This window comes from Rhinatrema bivittatum, chromosome 11 (genome assembly GCF_901001135.1).
Source record: "Rhinatrema bivittatum chromosome 11, aRhiBiv1.1, whole genome shotgun sequence".
NCBI lineage: Eukaryota > Metazoa > Chordata > Amphibia > Gymnophiona > Rhinatrematidae > Rhinatrema > Rhinatrema bivittatum.
In genome coordinates, this window is record NC_042625.1 from 87,697,534 (window position 1) to 87,717,719 (window position 20,186).

Here is a 20,186-nt window from a genome sequence, read left to right on the forward strand (position 1 = left end):
TCCTCCATTAAATTTCACTTCCTGTTTGATTTGCACACGCCCTGGGTGGCCTGGACGTTTGCCCGACAGTTGCTGTAATGGTGCTTTCATTGTTCTGTAGCACACGTGAAGTTCTGTGGGTGAGAGGCCTCCCCCCCCCCCCCCCCCCCAATTAAAAAAAAAAAAAAGAGAAATAACCAAAAGGACTGGGACTTTCTCCGTTTGTCTGAGTCTAAAAGATCTGAATAAGTTGTTAGATTAGGTACATGTTGCCATCAGCCCATGTTGCTGTTTGCTTCCCCACTGAGTTGAGCTTGCATACAAGATGCCTATTTTGGGCTTTCCAGTGCAGCTTTGTTTTATTCCTAATGCTCTCTTGGATTAGCCTCTGTTTTTTTTAAATCTTGTGTCCTGACATTTACTTGTACTCCCCTTTTACTGCCTGTTTGCTGTATCTTGTGCTGGGAAGAGTGGATGAACCATTTTGTCTTTGTCTGCCGTCATTTATTTTCTTACTGTCTGGATGTTCTGGAAGGACACTTTATTTGCTGCAGTGTGGGCCAAGCTTATGTTAGGAGCCTCGCGAAGTCAGAGCAAGCCCAGGTAAGGGAAATATCCAGAGTAGCTGATCTCACATAGACTATCCCAACAGTATTTAAAAAAGGAGAGAGGCTTCCGGTTTTCCTGTTAAATTAGCCTCTAGAAGACCAGGCAGGAAAAAGGTGTTTGTTATGGCAAGTGTTGTGCAGTGATAGCTTAATGGCTAGAGCAGCAGACAGAACCAGGAAAGCCAGGCTTCAAATCTAGCTTCTCTCGCAGATGCTCCTTGCGACCTTGGGCAAATCATTTCACTTTCCATTGCCTTGGGTACAACTTAGATTGTAAACTCTCTTGGTCAGAGAAATATCTGCAGTATCTGATTTGTAACTTGCCTTAAGCTTGTACGTGAAAAGGTGACTAGTTTTAAATCTAAAATCCAAAATATAAATGAAAGATAATTATGTACCCTTTAATTTTTTTCTAGATATTTATTCTCGCTATAATCATGCCGAGCATTCACCTACGTCCTGTTGACGAGTTACTATTATTATTATTATTATTATCTATGTAATATTTAATTTAATCTACTATTAATATCCATATGTTATAGGTTATATGCTAAATGCAATATGTTATACGTTATATGTTAAGAAACGCTGTTCCATGTAACGCCTTTTGTGCGAAAGTTTTGTTATATGTAAACCGACCTGATTCGATACTTGTATTGAGAATGTCGGTATATAAAAATCCGAAATAAATAAATAAATAAATAAATGTACCACTGTTTTAAGAATTATCACAAGACCCTAAGGATGATGTCTTGGAAAACTTGCAGTATTTTGGAGGGCTTGCCATTATTATTATTTATTTACTTATTTTGCATATTGTAGGACTCTGAAGAGCCCTCTTAAATACTAGGATCTTCTAAATCAGTGTTTCTCAACTCGCTAGTCCCTGGCAGCATTCCTGCCAGACCCCAGGAGTAACAGTAATTGCAGGAGGATGAAGAGGAAGCAAGACTTTTTTGCTCTGCACCCTGTATTACTGCCAGCAGAGATACTTTCCTACCCCGTCACTACTCTGCCATGCCCAGCACACATTTCTTTTCCAGTTGGGGACAGTCCTGAGGCCCCATCTTTTGGAGGGAACTGCTGCAGCTGAATGTTAATGAGCTGGCATGAGACTGAGTCAGCATCTGCTCCACTCTCAAGCCTCACCTCCTGTACAGAAGCTGGGATGGGGCCACTGCAGGGCTTGAGAGCAAAGCAGACACTGACTCAGTCTTATGCCAGCTCGTTAACATTCAGCTGCAGTTGCTCTTTTCCCAGAGATTGGGCCTCAGGACTGGCCCCAACTGGGAAGGATCCAGGGAGTGGTGGTATTAATTGGAGTAGCGTTGCTGGCTGGCAGGGGGGAGGGAAAGAAGTGAAGATTTGTTTCATTGATCTACTGGTGGAAGGCTGGGAGGGAGAGGAAAATATCTTTCTTTTTTTCATTTCTGAGGATAGTACTGTTGGCTGGCTAGGAAAAAGGGAGAGAGGGAGCTCTTTAAATAAGAATAACTTATTTTAGAAAACAATGTTTTAAAACTGGCTAGTTAGCTTCTTAAATGACATAGACCAGCTACAGGGCTGACCCATTAGTTTAAAGAGCAGGTGGGGAAGGAATATAACCAACTCTCCACTGGCTCATCAGTGCTGCAACCAGTCCACGTAATTTAAGGAAGGTAGCTAGCCAGTCCCTGGCATTCAGAAGATTGAGAAACATTGTTCTAAATATGTTCTCGGTACAGTGCAACATCACCCAAGGTCAACTGTCAGGAGGAGGTAGCATAATCTCAAACACTCCCATACCTTAGCACAGGGTGGCCAGGTCAGGTTTTCAAGATTTCCACAGAGAATATGCATGAGACAAATTTTGCATGCACTGTCTCCATTATATGCAAGTTTATCTTATGCATATTCATTGTCCACATCTGCCCTACCTAGCCTGTCTCAGAGAACAGCTGTCTGAAGGTCATTACCAATCTTGTCTGTTTTCTAGAAGTTGTGTAAATTCTCAGTTTCTCATGATGTAACATAGTGAGGGCAGAAAAAGACCAAATGAGCAGACTGGATGGACTAGCAAGTTTCTTATGGTAGTATCTGCCACACCCTGCTGGTTACCCCCATGTTTCTATTAAGGATAGTAACTGCCACTCTGTGCAAGTTACCCCCATGTTCTCCAAGGACAAGCAGGATGGTAGTCCTCACACGTGGGTGACATCGGATGGAGCCTGGCACGGAAAACTTTTTTGTCAAAGTTTCTAGAAACTTTGACAGGCATACTGAGCATGCCCATCATGCTGCTAACCACACGTCCATGCGCAGTCCCTTCTTTTCCATGGAGCTGTCGCCTTGCAGTTTCAGAGCTCGTGCTTCTTTTTGTTTTTTTGGCTAGTTGAAGTGTTTTTTTTTTTCCTTCCACATGTCATGTAGGGTCCCTCGTCCTCCTTGGACAGCGATTGGTAAGTGCTTCGTACCCTCATGGTCGATTCTCAACGTCTTTCCTTCCTGGTGTCCACCGACCATCAACCATGCACCACACACTTTTTTTTTTCCATGGCATCGACCGGCTTCCATTGATGCCCCCAGTGCCCCCGGACCATGTCCATCACAGACTCCCACAAGGTCTGTGTCCTCTGCCTGGGGGCTTCTCATGATGTCCACATCTACAATCTCTGTACCCAGATGAACCCCAAGGGTATTCGAGCCCATCTTGACAAAATGGAAAAAACGTTTTGGGTCCGAGCCATCCTCTGCGTTGGGGACTTCCACCCCGCTTGTAAAGGAGCCCCCAGCCCCATCACAGTCAGATTCGCCTCCTCCTGCCTTGCCTGGTCCCAAGCTAGGCACAGGGACCAGGCAAGGCAGGAAGAGGATTCCTCGATGTCTCCATCAGTATCAGGTAAGGACTGTGGTACTCATTGAGAAAGGTCTAAGAAGAACAGTCATAGATCATCATCTTCCTCGAAACCAGACCGTGAGAAGGCATCGACCTTGGTGCCTCCCACAAAGCGGTCGAGGGCGAAGGAGGTCTTCGACCCCCACCGATGCCTCCAGGCTGCCACCGCCACCGACCCCTAAACAGATGAGCGACTCCTCCGAGGAGGAAAGGCCATAGGGCTCGATAGCGGCCCAGATACACACAGTGCCACCTCACCTGCCAGCTCTCCTAGGGTCTGTTCCACCGATACCTTCAGTGCCCCTGATCCCATTGACGCCCGTGCAGCCTCGAGGCCCCTCTGCCTCCGGTGCCTCTCTCTCTGTGCCCTCGAGGACCAGGCCACGCACACAGATGATCCTTTGGCCCCCTGCATCCCCGGAGGGTCGCAGTGAGGGGGAAGCTCCCTATGACCCCTGGGAGGGGGAGGCAACGTTATCCTACTCCGAGGAATTGGAAGATTTGCCTTCTGAACACTCTCCACTGGAGGAACAATGGTGATCTCCCCCGAGGATCTTTCCTTCGCGGGCTTCATCAAGGCCATGGCTGAATTGGTGCCTTTCCAACTATTGACAGAACAGGACTCCAGGCATAAAATACTGGAGACCCTACAATTCATGGATGCCCTGAAGGGGAAGTGGTGGCGATACCAGTCCATTACTTTTTCAAGGAGCTGGTGACCCGCCTGTGGGAGCATCCCATCTCAGTGCCACTAATTAACAGAAAGACGGATGCGGTATATCTAGTCCAGCCGTCCACTAGGTTCGACCGCCAACAACTCTCCCACCAGTTGGTGGTGGTAGTCAGCCCTGACAAAGGCTAAGAGGATTCATACCCATGCCCCTGCTCCTCCAGGGTGCAAGTATAAAGCTCTTGATGTGTTGGGGCGCAGAGTATGTCAGGACACCATGCTCATTGCCCGCATAGCTTGCTACCAGTTTTACATGGGCCAGTGTTCCCAGAACCTGTGAAAGCAGGCTCTGGAATTTAGTAAGTGTCTGCCTCAACAATTCCAGGATGACTTCCAATCTGTTGTCCAGAAGGGTCAGGAGTGCGATAAGCACGAGGTTTGCTCAGCTTATGATGTCTTTGAGACAGCCATGAGATCCACTGCAGCGGGCATTGGAGCCTGTCGGATGGCATGGCTACGGGCCTCCGACTTACACCCTGAGGTCCAGGACCCTCTGGCTGACTTGCCATGTATGGGGGAGAACCTATTTGGAGACAGGATTAAAGAGGCTGTGGTTCAGCTGAAGGACTACCAGGAGACCCTTCAGCATTTGTCGGCTGGTACCTACAACACCCAGCCTATCAGGAAGCCCCCACGGCAATATCCTAAACAGCCTTTCTATTGGCCTCGTAAATATTATCCACCCACACCGAGGTTCAGGTGTGGGTGAATAGTTCCAAAGGTTCAGGCCTGTCCCCAAGACGAGGCAGAGGCAACCTAGGCTACCTCAGGCCTACAGTCTCGCCGCAGAACCCTGCCACAGGGTTTTGACTGGTGGCTAGGGAGCATGAGCCAACCTTCTTCACGGAACCCCGTGGGGTAGACTCCAGTTATTTGTAGATAAGTGGGTCTCGATCACATTGGACCTCTAGGTCCTATCCATCGTTCATCAGAGTTACTGACTGCATTTCCAGTGACTTCCACCCTGCTCCCCTCCGTGTTCCCGGTGGAGAGCTGCAGGGGATATTCAGATACTTCAAGTGGAGCTCTCCACCCTCATTCTTGCTCAGGCAGTCGAACCCGTTCCGCCCAGTCGACTGGGTGAATGATTCTACTTCAGATATTTTCTAATTCCCAAGAAGACGGGCAGTCTATGATCCATTCTGGACCTGAGAGCTTTAACCCGTTTCTTGGTAAAGGAAAAGTTCAAAATGGTCTCAATGGGCACCCTGATTCCCCTTCTCAAGGCGGGAGACTGGCTCTGCTCCCTTGATCTAAAAGACGCGTACGCTCATATCCCCATTTTTGAGGCGGATCGGCAATACCTGAGATTCCTGGTCGACGGAAACCACTATCAGTATTGAGTTCTGCCGTTTGGCCTGGCATCTGCGCCTTGTGTCTTCACCAAATGTCTGGCAGTTGTCGGTGCCCATCTTCGAAGGCAGGGAATTCGTTTTCCCCTACCTCAACAATTGGCTCATCAAGGGCAACTCCCGACAAGGGGCTCAGAGGGCCATGCGCCTCATGATTGACACCTTGGAGACTCTGGGATTCCTGATCAACTATCTCAAATCCCATCTCCAGCCATCCTTGCAACTGGACTTCATTGGGGCGCGCTTGGACACCGTCCAGGCGAAGGCTTTCCTGCCTCAGGACAGGGTAGAGACCTTAGCAGCTCTTGCCCGGCATTTCTCCAGCTGCCCCGTATCTCCGCTCACCAGTTTCTCAAACTACTGGGCCATATGGTGGTGACAGTGCACTTTACCCCATTTGCTCGGCTACACATGCGCCGGGCACAATGGACACTATGCTGTCAATGATGTCAGGCTATGCAGGACCTGCGTGCTTGCATTCTAGTTATGACATGGCTGCAGTAGTCCTTCCAGTGTGGACACTCCCCTCGAACCTGAAGCAGGGTTGCCCTTTTTGGAGTGCTCAGCCCCAGGCCACGCTCACCAGATGGGGTGGGGAGCACATGATCTGGGCTTCCGCACCCAAGGGTTCTGGTTGGTTCATAAGTCACGGCTCCAGATCAACCTCTTGGAGTTGCGGGCAGTCTGCTATACCCTGCAGGCGACTGGGACCAGCTTGCAAACAAGGTGGTTCTGGTTCAGACCGACAACCAGGTGGCCATGTGGTACCTTAACAAACAGGGGGGGGGGGGGGGATAGGGTCGTTCCCTCCTCTGCCCGGAGGTGGTCCATGTTTGGTCGTGGGCCATCGAAAATGGCATCACTCTCCAGGCAGTGTACCTCTTGGGGGTGGACAACATTCAGCTTTCGGTATCCTTCAACAAGAACATTAGGAGTCGCTGTCTCCAAATAAACTCTTTCCGACTGGTTAGTGGATTACATTGCTTTCTGTTACGCAAAGCTGGGTTTGCAGCTTGAGGGCCACGTCAAAGCTTACTCTGTCCGGGCCATGTCTGTCTCAGTGGTTCACTTGTGTGCAGTTCCCATTCACGAGATCTGCAGAGCGACGACCTGGAGTGCCCTCCACACTTTTGCCTCACATTATTGCTTGGACAAGGATGGCCGGCAGGCCAGTTGTTTTGGGCAGTACATCTTTTGGAGTCTCTTCCAGCCATGAAAACCCAACTCTCCCTCCATGGGCCCTATCCTTGCGTGCAGGCTTGCTCCTGTGGTTGCTGCAGTTCCAGTTGTGCACGTTGACACCTAGTCCTTGCTGCACATGCTTGGAGAGGCCTGGAGCTACTTAATCACCCATGGTGAGCACTACTATCCTGATTGTACTTGGAGAAAGCAAGTGTTCTCCAAGGACAGCAGGATGTTAGTCCTCGCGTATCTCACCCGCCACCCTGCCGAGTTGGCTTTTCTCGTGGTTTATTTTATTTTTTTCATGAACTCTGTTATAAGACCGAAGAGGGACCCCGTGTGGACGTGCATGCTGGGCATGCTCAGTGTGCCTGACAAAGTTTCTAGACAAGTGTTCCGTGCCGGGCTCCATCTGATGATGTCACCCATGTGTGAGGACTAACATCCTGCTGTACTTGGAGAACACCTGTTACAGGTAAGCAACTCTGCTTTACTGTTAAGGGTAGTAATTGCCGCTCCATGCGCCCTTTTCATTTCCAACCTCCAGTCTTTAGGGATCCCCAGTGGCTTTTTGAATTTCTTTACTGTCTTTGTTCTCGCCATCTCTTCCAGGAGGGCATTTCAGGTTCAGGTATTGTGCTCCCTGTCTGTGCTCCCGTCTCCTATTTTGATGAAACAACTCTGTCAGAACAGCAGAAATTCTTCTCAAACTCAAGGCCTTATTTACAAAATTATTTTGCCCTGTCTATTTTGGTGATGGGGGTGAAGCTTAATTAATCAAGCCTATGGTGGCTTTATAGCCATGCACTGATGAGAAGTTGGCCATTAGGAAGGTGCATTTCCTTAGTTTGCTAGACCAAAATTTATAGCTGAAATCAGAAAAGTGACAAGGGGGGCAGCAGAAAGAGCAGGTTAGGTAAGGCAGGAAATCTTATGGGTTATGGATAATAAGGATGTGCATTCATTACAACTGTTTCGGTAGTGCTTTTTAGAATAAATGGGTAAAACTGGATAGTGTGTATTTTTAATAACGAGTTAAGCTCATAATATCTGTCTTTTACCCATGTACTAAGTCCGTGGGGTACGTGGGTATTGCCAAAACAGATGTAAAAAACCTTGGCTTTGTGATCACAAAAATCTCAAATAGAAGAAACCTGGTAACAATCCTGAAAAAAAATACAACGCATTTTTTTAAAACGTTTGGAAAGGAAACACTTCAGCAACTTTTTTTTTTTTTTTCCAAGTTAACGGTATAGGTGGATAAATCACAAGAATTACCAAAAGTGCTGATCCAAATGCGGAGTTTCTGTTAAACACCAACAATCGTGCACGGTCTGTTTGGCCTATGGCACACTTCCCACCTTTTCATGATTTGAATTACTATACCCTGATGGGTATCTCAAGCCTCACTTATTTTTATAATTTTAGGAGGTTTTTGTACAAGTTGCCTGTTTTCCCATCAGGTTATAAATATAGACCACATTCTGTTTATACAGGGGATATTAACTGAGCCAGATTAAAAAAAAAAATCCTATCCATTGTGCATGTGAATACTGAAATATATCCCAGCCTAAAGTTAATGATTTATTTTGCCTTTGCGCTTTTTCCCTTCTTTCTTACTGTCTTTTCCTTCCTGTAGATGGCTTTCCTGAAAGTACTGACATGTGCTAGGTCAAAATACACTTCTATGCCGCACTTGGGTTGTTGACATGGCCCCAGAATACTGAGTAGCATGTAAACCCCAAGATCCGGCTGCTTGGATTAATTCTCCAGGGATGGGGTTTGGTTGATTTTGTTCCTGCTGTAGCAGGCTTGTCATTTTGCTGCTTTTCCATAAGCAGAGCCAGTTAATACTTTGGCAGACACATACGACACTCAGCTGCTGCTTTCCAGATAAAGCAGGTCTCAGGTCACCGGCTGGATCTTTATTTTTGCAATTGTCAGTTTTCTAATTGTGGGTGGGAAAGGTTTCAGGGTAAGATGAGTTGTTCAAATGCAGCATAGCTAATAGCAGAAGCATGGTGGAGGTCTAACGATTTCCTGTTTTGTTTTTTTTTTTTCTTTTCTTTATTTGTTCTTTAGGTTGTCTTGATCTTTCCAGAACATTGCCTGAAGCGGGGGCACCATGCCGTTAGTAACAAGGAGCATTGAGCCAAGGCACCTGTGCCGTCAGACGTTGCCCAGCGTTCAAAGCGAGCTGGAATGTATGACCAACATCACCCTGGCAAATGTCATCCGACAGCTGGGCAGCCTGAGTGAGTGCCGCGGCGAGGCCGGCTCTGCTTTCCCCTGCGGAGCTGCTCTGCTGCAGCTTCATCTTTATTTAGCTCAGGTTTTCCACTGGTGCTGCTCGGACTCCCCCATCTGCTTTTCCTTGTCAAATGCAAATAAAAATTCCTTTTCTTTTATGTTAGCAAGAGCAAAGATTCAATGCACAAGCATGGTTTATTGGTTATCATTTAATGTATAAGGTGCTATATAAAAGATGATACTGTGAAAGGAGGACATACACAAGGAATATGATGGAAAAAAAAACCCCATTAGGCTGTAGCAAGCCTGTACCCTGTGGAGCTTAGAAAGTAGCAAAGCGTAACTGTTGTCTGACGAAATACATGGGGGCAGGCAGACAATGCAGGGTTTGATTTGTCTATGGAAACTGCTTTGAAAAGTACACACTGGCCAGGAGTAATAATCATAGCATTTCAAAATGTCACTGTTAAGTCGTGATTTTTGTTAAATTCTGTGCCATTTTAGGAGGAGAGCCTGAAATTCATCCCCACACTTTGGTTTGTTTTAGTTGTGGTGATGTGGTCTCAGGGTCAGTATGAACCAATCGGACCCTATTATGGGCAAAGTAATATCTGGCACTTCTCTAACTATGCCTGTCTCCCTGAAAGTACCCAGATCAGTCCAGACTCCTGGGTTTTGCCTCCCTTCCAGCAGATGGAGACAGAGAAATTTTCACAGCCACTGGCATATAACCAGGTATGTCAATCTGTCGGTCCAAGGACAATGGTCGCTGGAGGAGGCATCGTGGTCCATCAATCGCCTGGAGACGAGAGTGGTTCGGCTAGCCCTCCAGGCATTCCTACCTCTGTTGTGCAATCGCCCAGTCCGGATCCTGTCCGACAAAACCACAGCGGTGACTTACATCAGCTATCAGGGTGGTGGCACAGGAAAAATAGTGGAAAGTATTCTAAACATCAAAATCACAGAACATATAGAAAGACATGGTTTAATGGAACAAAGTCAGCATGGCTTTACCCAAGGCAGGTCTTGCCTCTCAAATCTTCATTTTTTGAAGGGGTTAATAACATGTGGATAAAGGTGAACCTGTAGATGTAGTGTACTTGGATTTTCAGAAGGCATTTAACAAAGTTCCTCATGAGAGGTTTCTAGGAAAAATAAAAAGTCATGGGATAGGTGGCAATGTCTTTTCGTGGATTACAAACTGGCTAAAAGACAGGAAACAGAGAGTAGGATTAAATAGACAATTTTCTCAGTGGAAGGGAGTAGGCAGTGGAGTGCCTCAGGGATCTGTATTGGGACCCTTACTTTGCAATATATTTATAAATGATCTAGAAAGAAATATGACAAGTGAGGTAATCAAATTTGCAGATACAAAATTGTTCAGAGTAGTTAAATCACAAGCAGATTGTGATAAATTGCAGGAAGACCTTGTGAGGCTGGAAAATTGGGCATCAAAATGGCAGATGAAATTTAATGTGGCCACGTGCAAGGTGAATCATATAGGGAAAAATAACCCATGCTATAGTTACACAATGTTAGGTTCCATATTAGGTGTACTACCCAAGAAAGAGATCTAGGCGTCATAGTGGATAACACATTAAAATCGTCGGTTCAGTGTGCTGCGGCAGTCAAAAAAGCAAACAGAATGTTGGGAATTATTAGAAAGGGAATGGTGAATAAAACGGAAAATGTCATAATGCCTCTAAATCGCTCCATGGTGAGACCACACCTTGAATACTGTGTAAAATTCTGGTCACCGCATCTCAAAAAAGATATAGTTGTGATGGAGAAGGTACAGAGAAGGGCAACCAAAATGATAAGGGGAATGGAACAGCTCCCCTATGAGGAAAGACTAAAGAGGTTAGGACTTTTCAGCTTGAAGAAGAGACGGCTGAGGGGGGATATGATAGAGGTGTTTAAAATCATGAGAGGTCTAGAATGGGTAGGAGTGAATCAGTTTTTTACTGTTTCGGATAATAGAAAGACTAGGGGGGCACTCCATGAAGTTAGCATGTGGCACATTTAAAACTAATCAGAGAAAGTTCTTTTCTTTTTCACTCAACGCACAATTAAACTCTGGAATTTGTTGCCAGAGGATGTGGTTAGTGCAGTTAGTGTAGCTGTGTTTAAAAAAAGGATTGGATAAGTTCTTGGAGGAGAAGTCCATTACCTGCTATTAATTAAGTTGGCTTAGTTAATAACCACCGCTATTACTAGCAACGGTAACATGGAATAGACCTAGTTTTTGGGTACTTGCCAGGTTCTTATGGCCTGGATTGGCCATGTTCTTAGCTGGATAGCGGCATTTCATATTGCAGGGGTCCAACAATGTACAAGCCAATTTTTCTCAGCCAGTTGTTGGATCCCGGAGAATGGGAGTTGTCGGAGGAAGCGTTGACTCATTACCTGCAGGTGGGACGTTCCGCATATGGATGTAATGGCAACTCAGCAGAATGAAACATAGAAACATAGAAATGACGGCAGAAGAAGACCAAACGGCCCAACTAGTCTGCCCAGCAAGCTATGCACTTTATCCATTTTTTTTCCCCTTTTTCTCTCTCCCAACTGTTACTATTGGCTTCCAGTACCCTCCAGCCCTAATTCCCCTCCACCCCACCACCAATTTAGAGAGCAGCGCCGTATCTGCATCCAAGTGACATCCAGCTCAATTAGGGGTAGCAACTGCTGTAACAAGCAGGCCACACCCTTACCCCATACTCTTACCCACCCCTGTTTTTATTTTTTTATTTTTTTTTTGGAGATAGCAGCCCTCCATCCTTCCGCTCCGTGAAGGTGGAACAATAACTACTGGCCACTGGCATCCCGCTCCGTGAATGCCTCTGTGGCTACTGCCGCTCCGTGCAGTGTTTGAATGCCTCTGTGGCTACTGCTGCTCCGTGCAGTGTTTTGCTGCCTCCACTTTATTCACGCCCTCTAGACTTGATGGATCCACAGTGTTTATCCCACGCCCCTTTGAAGTCGTTCACAGTTTTAGACTTCACCACTTCCTCCGGAAGGGCATTCCAGGCATCCACCACCCTTTCCGTGAAGAAATACTTCCTGACATTGGTTCTTAGTCTTCCTCCCTGGAGCCTCAGCTCGTGACCTCTGGTTCTGCTGATTTTTTTTTTTTTTTTTTTGCCAAAGCTTCTCAATTTTTCAGTCGTGGGAGAGGAGGGAGTTGATACCCTGGTTCTCCCTTGGCCAAACAATGTTCTGATATGTGTTTCCGCCATGGCCTCTGGTGGGCAAGGTACTGAGGAGAATAGAGATCCATCCGGGCCGGGTAATCCTGGTGACTCCAAAGTGGCCCTGGAGGCCTTGGTTCGTGGATCTGGTCAATCTAGCAGTGCACGGTATGCTTCATCTGGGGCATCTTCCGAACCTACTAAGTCAGGGGCCCATATTTTCAGATCAGGTGGCTTGGCTTTTGAGAGGCAGCATTTAAGAGAGAGGATATTCTGAGGACGTTATTACTATGCTATTGCAGGCTCGAAAGACTTCCACTTTCTTGGCGTATATCAGGGTTTGGAGGGTTTTCGAGTCTTGATGCTCTGGTCAAAGGATTAAACCTCAGCGGGCATCAGTGGCACAGATTTTGACTTCTCTACAGAGGATTAACTAAAGGCTTGTCATTTAGTTCCCTAAGAGTATAGGTCTCGGCCCTCGGGGGTTTTGAGGCAAGGTTCATGGGAAGCAGCTGGCGGCGCATCCGGATGTTGTCCGTTTTCTCGGGGGGGGGGGGGGGTTAAGCACTTACGGGTGCCTGGTCATCTGATGTGTCCATCTTAGAACCTTAATTAGGTCCTCAAGGGCATGTGTGCAGCACCATTTGAGCCTCTTAAGAGGGCTATCATAAAGGATCTCACTTTGAAGGTAGTGTTCTTGGTGGCGATTTGTTCAGCCAGAAGAGTATCTGAACTTCAAGTCTTATCATGCAGGGAGCCTTTCTTACGCATCTCAGATTCCGGGGTATCGTTGAGAACGGTTCTGTCTCTTTCCCCCCCCCCCCCCCCCCCCCCCCCCCAAGGTGGTTTCAGCGTTCCACTTAGAGCAGTCAGTGGAGCTCCCGGCTTTTCTGAACCTGGAGGTTGGTGCGCCTCATGCTGCAGAATTAAGGTGTCTGGATGTCAGAAGAGCTGCTTTGAGGGACCCAGAGGTCACTAACAGTTTCAGGTTGTCAGATCACCTTTTTGTATTATGGAGTGATGCAAAAAAGGGTCAGAAGGCACCTAAAGCCACGATTGCGCGCTGGTTGAAAGAAGCTATTGGTTCCGCCTACTTGTGTCTCAGTCGTCCTATCCTGGAGGGGTTAAGGGCTCATTCTACCCAGTCCCAGGTGGCCTCCTGGGCAGAATGTCAGCTAGTGTTGCAAGAAATTTGCAAGGAAGCTACTTGGAAGTCTCTGCAGACCTTTGCAGGCATTACCGATTGGACATCCAGGTGTAAGTGTGCTTCGAGCAGGACTCTCGCAGACTCACTCCGGTTAGGGAAGCTTTGGTACATCCCAGGAGTCTGGACTGATCTGGGTACATACAGGGAAAGGAAAACTGGTTCTTACCTGCCAAGTTTTGTTCCTGTAGTACCACAGATCAGTCCAGAGTCCTGCCCGGGGGAGGAAAGAGCATTTGGAGAGTCTGCTCGTTCTGTCTTTTTCTCTTTTTGTCTGAAGAATAGTACAGGTTTCTGATCACTACTTAGTTTCTTTACTGTCTATGGTTGTAAGTTTTTCTCTTTCCCCTGCTCGTTGGGGGGATATTGTTCCTTAATTTGTTGCAGGGGTTCCTGTCTTAGCTTGGGTACATAGTAATACTGAAGGGACTGCAGGTGCTACGCAGGTGAAAATTTCTCTGTCTCCATCTGCTGGAAGGGAGGCAAAACCCAGGAGTCTGAACTGATCTGTGGTACTACAGGAACGAAAAATACAGGTAAGAACCAATTTTCTTTTCCTGGGGCTCAGGGGAGTTGTAAGAGACCAGCTTAAAACTGACAGAGGGGGTTTACTTCCTCCTGTATGTATTTTTAAAAATATTCAGGCCGATACTGTAAGATGCGCTCGACTGAGTGCACGCGTGTCTACAATCCCTTATACAATAAGGGGTTTAGCGTGTTCATAACGCATGGCCAAATTCCCCCCCCCCCCCCCCCCGCCGAAACTACTAGCGCTCATCACATGCAAATGCATGTGATGAGGCTATTAGTCATTTGCCCCAGATATTGAGAAAAAATGTGCACCTGATTCGCACATTTCACGCTTAGAAATTAACGCCTGCTTTTTTGTACATCCTTCAACTTTATATCATGCAATATTAAGTCGGAGGAACCAAAGGTTAAAACATTTTTTTTTAAATAAATTAAAAAAAAAAAAAAAAAGGTGGGTCAGGTTAGGAAAATGGATGCTCAATTTTACGTGTGGCCGTGCACAGGTTAGGAAAACGGATGCTTGTAAAATTGAGCATCTGTTTCCCTAACTCGCTGGGCCAAGGAGGCGCTAAGGGTGCACAGTTGTCCCTAGCGCCTCGTTTAGCACGACCCCTCATTTGCATGCTGTATCGCGAGCCCAGGAGAGGGGGCTGTGTGTGCGTTGCAAGAGTGGGCGCTGAAAACGGACGTGCTTTTTTTTTATTTTTTTTTTTAGTGTCTGTACTGTATCGGACAGACTGTGCTTTTTAACTAACTTTCTATAAAGTTGAAAGACCAAAGAAATAAAATAGTTCAAGTATTACAATGCTGAGAGAATCCAGCAATACATTTGTTTCTCAGAGTAACAGCCCAGTCCCTTTGGGAAAGAGGTGCAGGGCCCACCCCAGTCTGGTTTTTGTGCTTTCCCTAACGAGTTTGCATGCCTCATGTACATTCATACAGGAAAACCTGACCTGGGTGTGGCCTTAGAGGTTTTGGAGGTTTCCTGCCAATGTGCCCTCCAAGGACTGACTAGTTATATGCAAATTCTTTTTCACAGGGGCATCGGGGTTTTGTTTTGTTTTTTTTAAATCGACAATTTTTCAGCGTCAATATTAGTGATGCATTTCCGATATAGCACAAAGGAAAATGTATGTGAGCAGCCATGTAAAACCTGCGAGGGACGTTCCAAAATGTATGAGCGATCGCACACTCCCTCTGCTTCGAGGGAACTATGTTCCCCGCCCCTGCTTTTAGAATTGGTTTGTGCTGGTGCTTTCCATCCATACAAGATCGGCCCTGTGATGGCCATGTGCCACAGTTATTAAAGATCCACTGGCATATTCTGCAAAGACTGGGATAATTTCTGTAAACAAAATATGCACAGAAAATACATTTATATCCTTCCATTTCCTTCCTGCTGCCTCTTGCTAATTTGCTTTAGATGAAAATAGAGAGATGAAGCTTTTTATTTTTTTAATTTCTGCTTAGAACTCCATTAGATTTTGAGTTCCCCCTGCTTTGACATCGGCGTCATTTGTTGCTGTGAACATGTTTCACGCAAGCAGAGGGTTATTAGATTGCCAGCGAGGAATGAATTATAACAAAAACTTTCGATGCCCGGGTCTGTAAGGAGCAGATGGAAAATGAGCATTGACAATATTTGAACTAGCAGTAGATTTGTACTCTGTATTGTGATTTAATCTTTGAAATGCCAGTACTTATAGAAAATGCCTGCAGACCATTTAGTGCTTCAGAATCTGCAGGTATCCCAGTCTGTTTTTACAATGCTGGAAGATGGGAACAGGAAGTGCTAGAAATCAAATTGCAACCTAGTCACTTACTGGGAGAGGGTGCCCATTTGTCTGTCACTTGTGGCCTGGTGCATGCCATCATGGGTCAGACATGTCTAGAGTGGTGCTGTGGAAAAAATCCAGTGCAGCGTGGGAGGCCGCCTAGAACAGGAGAAAAGGAGGAATCCTGGCCACCCTCAAATAGCTGACGTCAGGTCAGTAAACCTTTCTAGTGACTCCATCTGCTCATGGGCTAGCCTCTTGTCCTAGTTAAACATTCTATTTATAATGTAGTAAACAGCCCTAAGGGGACTGAGTGTTTTCTGCTTGCTTTTCCCTGTGCTTTTGTTCTTCCCTTGTCTGTGCTGCCCCTGTTTCTCCTTTGCTTTTGCGGTCAACCCCTGACAGCTAATAGGTTGATTTGGGAAATGCCATTTTAGCAAACCCTGTTTTCTTGAAACTGTTTGCTCTGGCACCATTTATTACATAAAAGCCTCCAATTCTGAATATATTACTTTGTAATACAAGTTAATGACGTGTATGTGATTTTAGACAGTCTGACTACTAGTAATGTCATCTCTTCATCGATAGAGCTTGCTACGTTGATCAGTAGTGATATAATGTTGATAGAGACTTCCCTTCTCTGATCAGTTCTGAAGTTGTATAATGTTGGATATCCTGCCATAGACCACTGATTTCCTCCTTCAGCATGTGTGCTCCTTTTATTTTACTTGATTTTGCTCATGTCTTTTCATTGGTAGCTGAAGACTATTTACATTCAGATACAGCAGGTATTTCCCTACCCCAGAGGGCTTACAGTTTACATTTCTGCAGTGGGTGAAGTGACTTGCCCAGGATCTTAAGGAGTGGCAGTGGGATTTGAACCCTGGTACCCTGGTTCTCAGTCTGCTGCTCTAACCACTGGATCATGCCTCCATTCTAGATAATTAGAATATCCGCATTTATGTTTTGAAGGCGGTTTTGGTTTTTACATTGCCGACACCTGAAGGTAACTCATGGGTCAGTGCTTTTCTGGATTAATCAAGTCCCAATTGCCTGGGAAGTACTTAATTTGCAATTTATTGGAATTTTAAGAGCTCATCTCTTCTCCAAAAGAGGTCAAAGAGTAGTCTTCTGAGCTGTAAAGTGATAGGGTTGTGTCTCTCTAAGGTGATGGTTTAAGGTTACCTAAAGCTGTCATAATTGCTTGTCTGATAATTACACTCACCAAGCACCACTGGGGAAGAACTATCAAATGTGATAGAAGAAACATTTTTTGTATATCACTGTCTTTCAGCATGTCTGGTGCCAGCCATTTTATTTGTTCTCATATAACTTGAGTCTTGAAATACTCCTGGCCTCCAGGGAATGTGCTCTCCGTGTATGCCTGAGGTCTGTGCTGGGGCAGCATAGGATAAAATTGTACTAGAAGTGCACAGCCCAACAAAATTTCAAAGTTAAGCTTATGTGCTGTAGAAAACTTGCATGCAGAGTGTGTTTTTGTGCAGATGAAGGCACGTAATTTATCTATTTCTGATAATCCTAGGTAAATATGCAGAAGACGTTTTTGGTGAACTGTTCACAGAAGCGAGTAGGTTTGCCATTCGAGTGACCTCATTAGGAGAAAGGGTTGACCGTCTACAAGTGAAAGTCACCCAGCTGGATCCCAAAGAGGAGGAAGGTAAGGAGAAAGTTTGTATTTTCTTTGTGGGAAATTGTATCCTAACAGACTTCAAAGCATATGTCTCTCTCTTCCTACAAGAGATCCATTTTTATTTTTTATATTTTTCTTTAGAGGTTTTCAATCCTTCCATAAAGTTACTTTCAATTTATTTCATGTGCTGGCAAGGATCTAGAACTGATTCTATCCTTATTCTAAATGCTTTTAAAAGTGAGGGAAAATATACTCATCGTACATAGGATTGTATGAAATGCTGGATTAATTTAAAGTGATAGGGAGCTGTCTTACCATTCAAGTGCTGCTGCACTTTTAAAGTCACATCTGATCGTGTTACCTCTTAGGTGTTAAACATTGAAGATGAAGCTCTAGGTGTATGCCTTCTGGAGCTGATATCAACTTCCAGTATTGGAGCTGTAGAAAAACACATCCTGAACTTCATTTTTTTTTTTTTTAGTGTGCAGTACTTGTGTCTTAAAACCTGATCTTAAATAGAGTAAGACCCATATGTAAGCTGGAAGTCAGACACAGTTCTTTGTTGCCAAGCAGGGCTGAATTAGCCATGACATGTGAGATATCATCTGGCAGATCCGAATAGACCCTTCTCTCTAATCTTGTAGAGCTGTTGCTCTTCTGAGCATGTGCAGAATTCCCTCTAGGGTGCTGCTTCATAAGCCCCCTTACGTTGATCAGTAGTGATTTTTTTGTCTGAGCACCAGTAGGGGCATGTATCCCATCTGTCTGTATTTGTCTTCAGTTTTTCTACTAATATTCTTAACATTTTTCTCTTAAGGTTGCCTCGCCTCAGCAGCCTCCAAACAGCACTTTTCAGCACTACTAAAAAAAAATGTTTTTCTTAAGGATATTCAGCAAGAAAAAGTCCATAGTGAGTGGCTTTAAAAACTGTATATGTGGTAGAAAAATATCCATAACTGACATACATGAAGTTTGTTACTGCTACTTCAGAGTGACCCACGACCAGGCCAATTGTTGTGGCCGGATGTCCCCACATTCCCTGAAGTTGAGGACCTGCAAAGTGGAGGAACTGCCCAAGTCTCTGAGAAGCCACAATTGGTTCACTTCCTGAAGTGGAGCTGAACAGGAGCTCCTCCAAAATATCTCCTCCTTCGGCAGAGCAAGCTGAGTCTTTAGGGTCGAGTAAACTTAAATTGCCTCAAAGAGAAAGAAGCACCACTCAGTGGGAGACACTAGTGCAGCTGGCGCCAATAAGAGTATCTGCACCATCTACGCAATATTCTCTGGAGCATCAACACCAACGCATGGCATACTGGCATGATTGATGCATAAGTCCTCGGCACATTCAACTTATTAAACCCCAGAACATGAAGTAAAGCAGGCTTCAACACCATTGACATAGGAACAGATTGCTCCATTATCCACATCATATGCAGCAGTGCTTCCAACATAGCTGTTTGCTGACATGCTGAGAATTTTGTTGGGCAGAAGTACTTTCACCCGCAAAGTTGCTGGTACAAGGATTTTGTCTGGAGATCCCAGACTCCATTTGTTCCCTGCCACTTCTCAGCCAATACAAATTCTCCAAGCCCATAAGATGTGCTACCATTCATCCAGGCCAGAGGGAGGGTATGTCAGCATTAGACCAAGTGGTGGAATTGGTGAAGGATTCTTTTACCTCTCTAGCAGTTAAGGGTACGGAAGGAACTTTTCAACCTCTCCTTTCCAGAATGTCAGATTTAACCACCTTGAAAAGGAGTCCCATTATTCCCAGTTCACAGGAACATGCTATCAAAACCCCCGCAAAGTGGTTCTAACCTACAGCTGTCTATATTGCGGTTGAGTGCAGCCAAATCAGAAAATGTATAAGAGTATAACTCTCTAAGACACCAAAGGACCCCACCCCATTCATCATCTTCATCATTGGGGTCTTGGATCAGTGTTCCCTCCCTTCTAGGCTCCATAGAGGGTTTGACAGGTCTGACCCCCCTACTTAAGCCTCCTGAGCACTCGTCTCTTAATCCAGATTTCTGGACAAGTTGGGCAAAGTAATTGGAGTTAATGTGCATAAGGACAAGGACCTTTGCACAGAGGTCGTTTGGCCTCCTCCAAATTTTGGAAATGGCAGAGCAAGCAGCCATTTCAATCTATGATATCCTGCAAAGATTATAAATAAGAATGTGTCCCAATTGCAAGATGTCAAACATGGAGTGCAAAAATTTCTGGGGTTTGGAATAGTGCAACTAGTTCATCAGTTGTAGTAGAATCGGTGCTTAAAAGCAAAGAAAACAAGAATATTCTCAATTCGCTAGCAGGGGAAAGATCCTAGACTACTAGATAATTTTGGTAAAAATGTATCCCATAGCTCCATGCTTAATGCATGCATTTCTTTTCACCACTTCTAAATGGTTCAATACTTTACATGATTGCCTATAACAAGTAAAGCCTTTCCTTCTGGCTGTGAGGGCAGATCTGCATACCCTCAGTCACTCTTAGATGCTGAAGGAATGTACACGCCATCTTATTCAATCTATTTATGAAGTGGTTGATACTATGACAAGCACTTCATTAGCCTCCATTGGCGCACACCCCATGGCTTGGTTGAGAGCCAGTAGCTTGCGCAATGTTCACGACAAGTTGATAGAAGTTCCTTGTCTAGGTAATCACCTTTTTGGAGAAAAACTAAAAAAAAATGTTGGCTCAAATAAAAGTAACTTGTGGCTGCCCAATCCCTTTCCAGTCTTCTTTGAGGCGTTCTTACTATACTTTTAAAAGGCTATATTTTCAGAGAGGCCTCTTCCAGCAATTCCAACATTACTGAGTCCTGCCTCTATTTCCGCAACAGCTACAATGTGAGCGTT

General features: G+C 45.4%; 1 protein-coding gene across 3 annotated transcripts in view; it reads left to right on the forward strand.

Moving 5' to 3' along the window:
- Window positions 1-20,186, forward strand: part of WASF2 (WASP family member 2) — a 71,574-nt gene that overhangs the window by 19,583 nt on the left and 31,805 nt on the right. For all 3 annotated transcript variants that reach the window (XM_029572053.1, XM_029572051.1, XM_029572052.1), the window contains exons 2-3: window positions 8,809-8,981; window positions 17,218-17,352. In XM_029572053.1, the coding sequence (XP_029427913.1) occupies window positions 8,852-8,981; window positions 17,218-17,352 (265 nt within the window). In that variant the 5' untranslated portion in view covers window positions 8,809-8,851. The remainder of the gene's footprint in view (window positions 1-8,808; window positions 8,982-17,217; window positions 17,353-20,186) is intronic.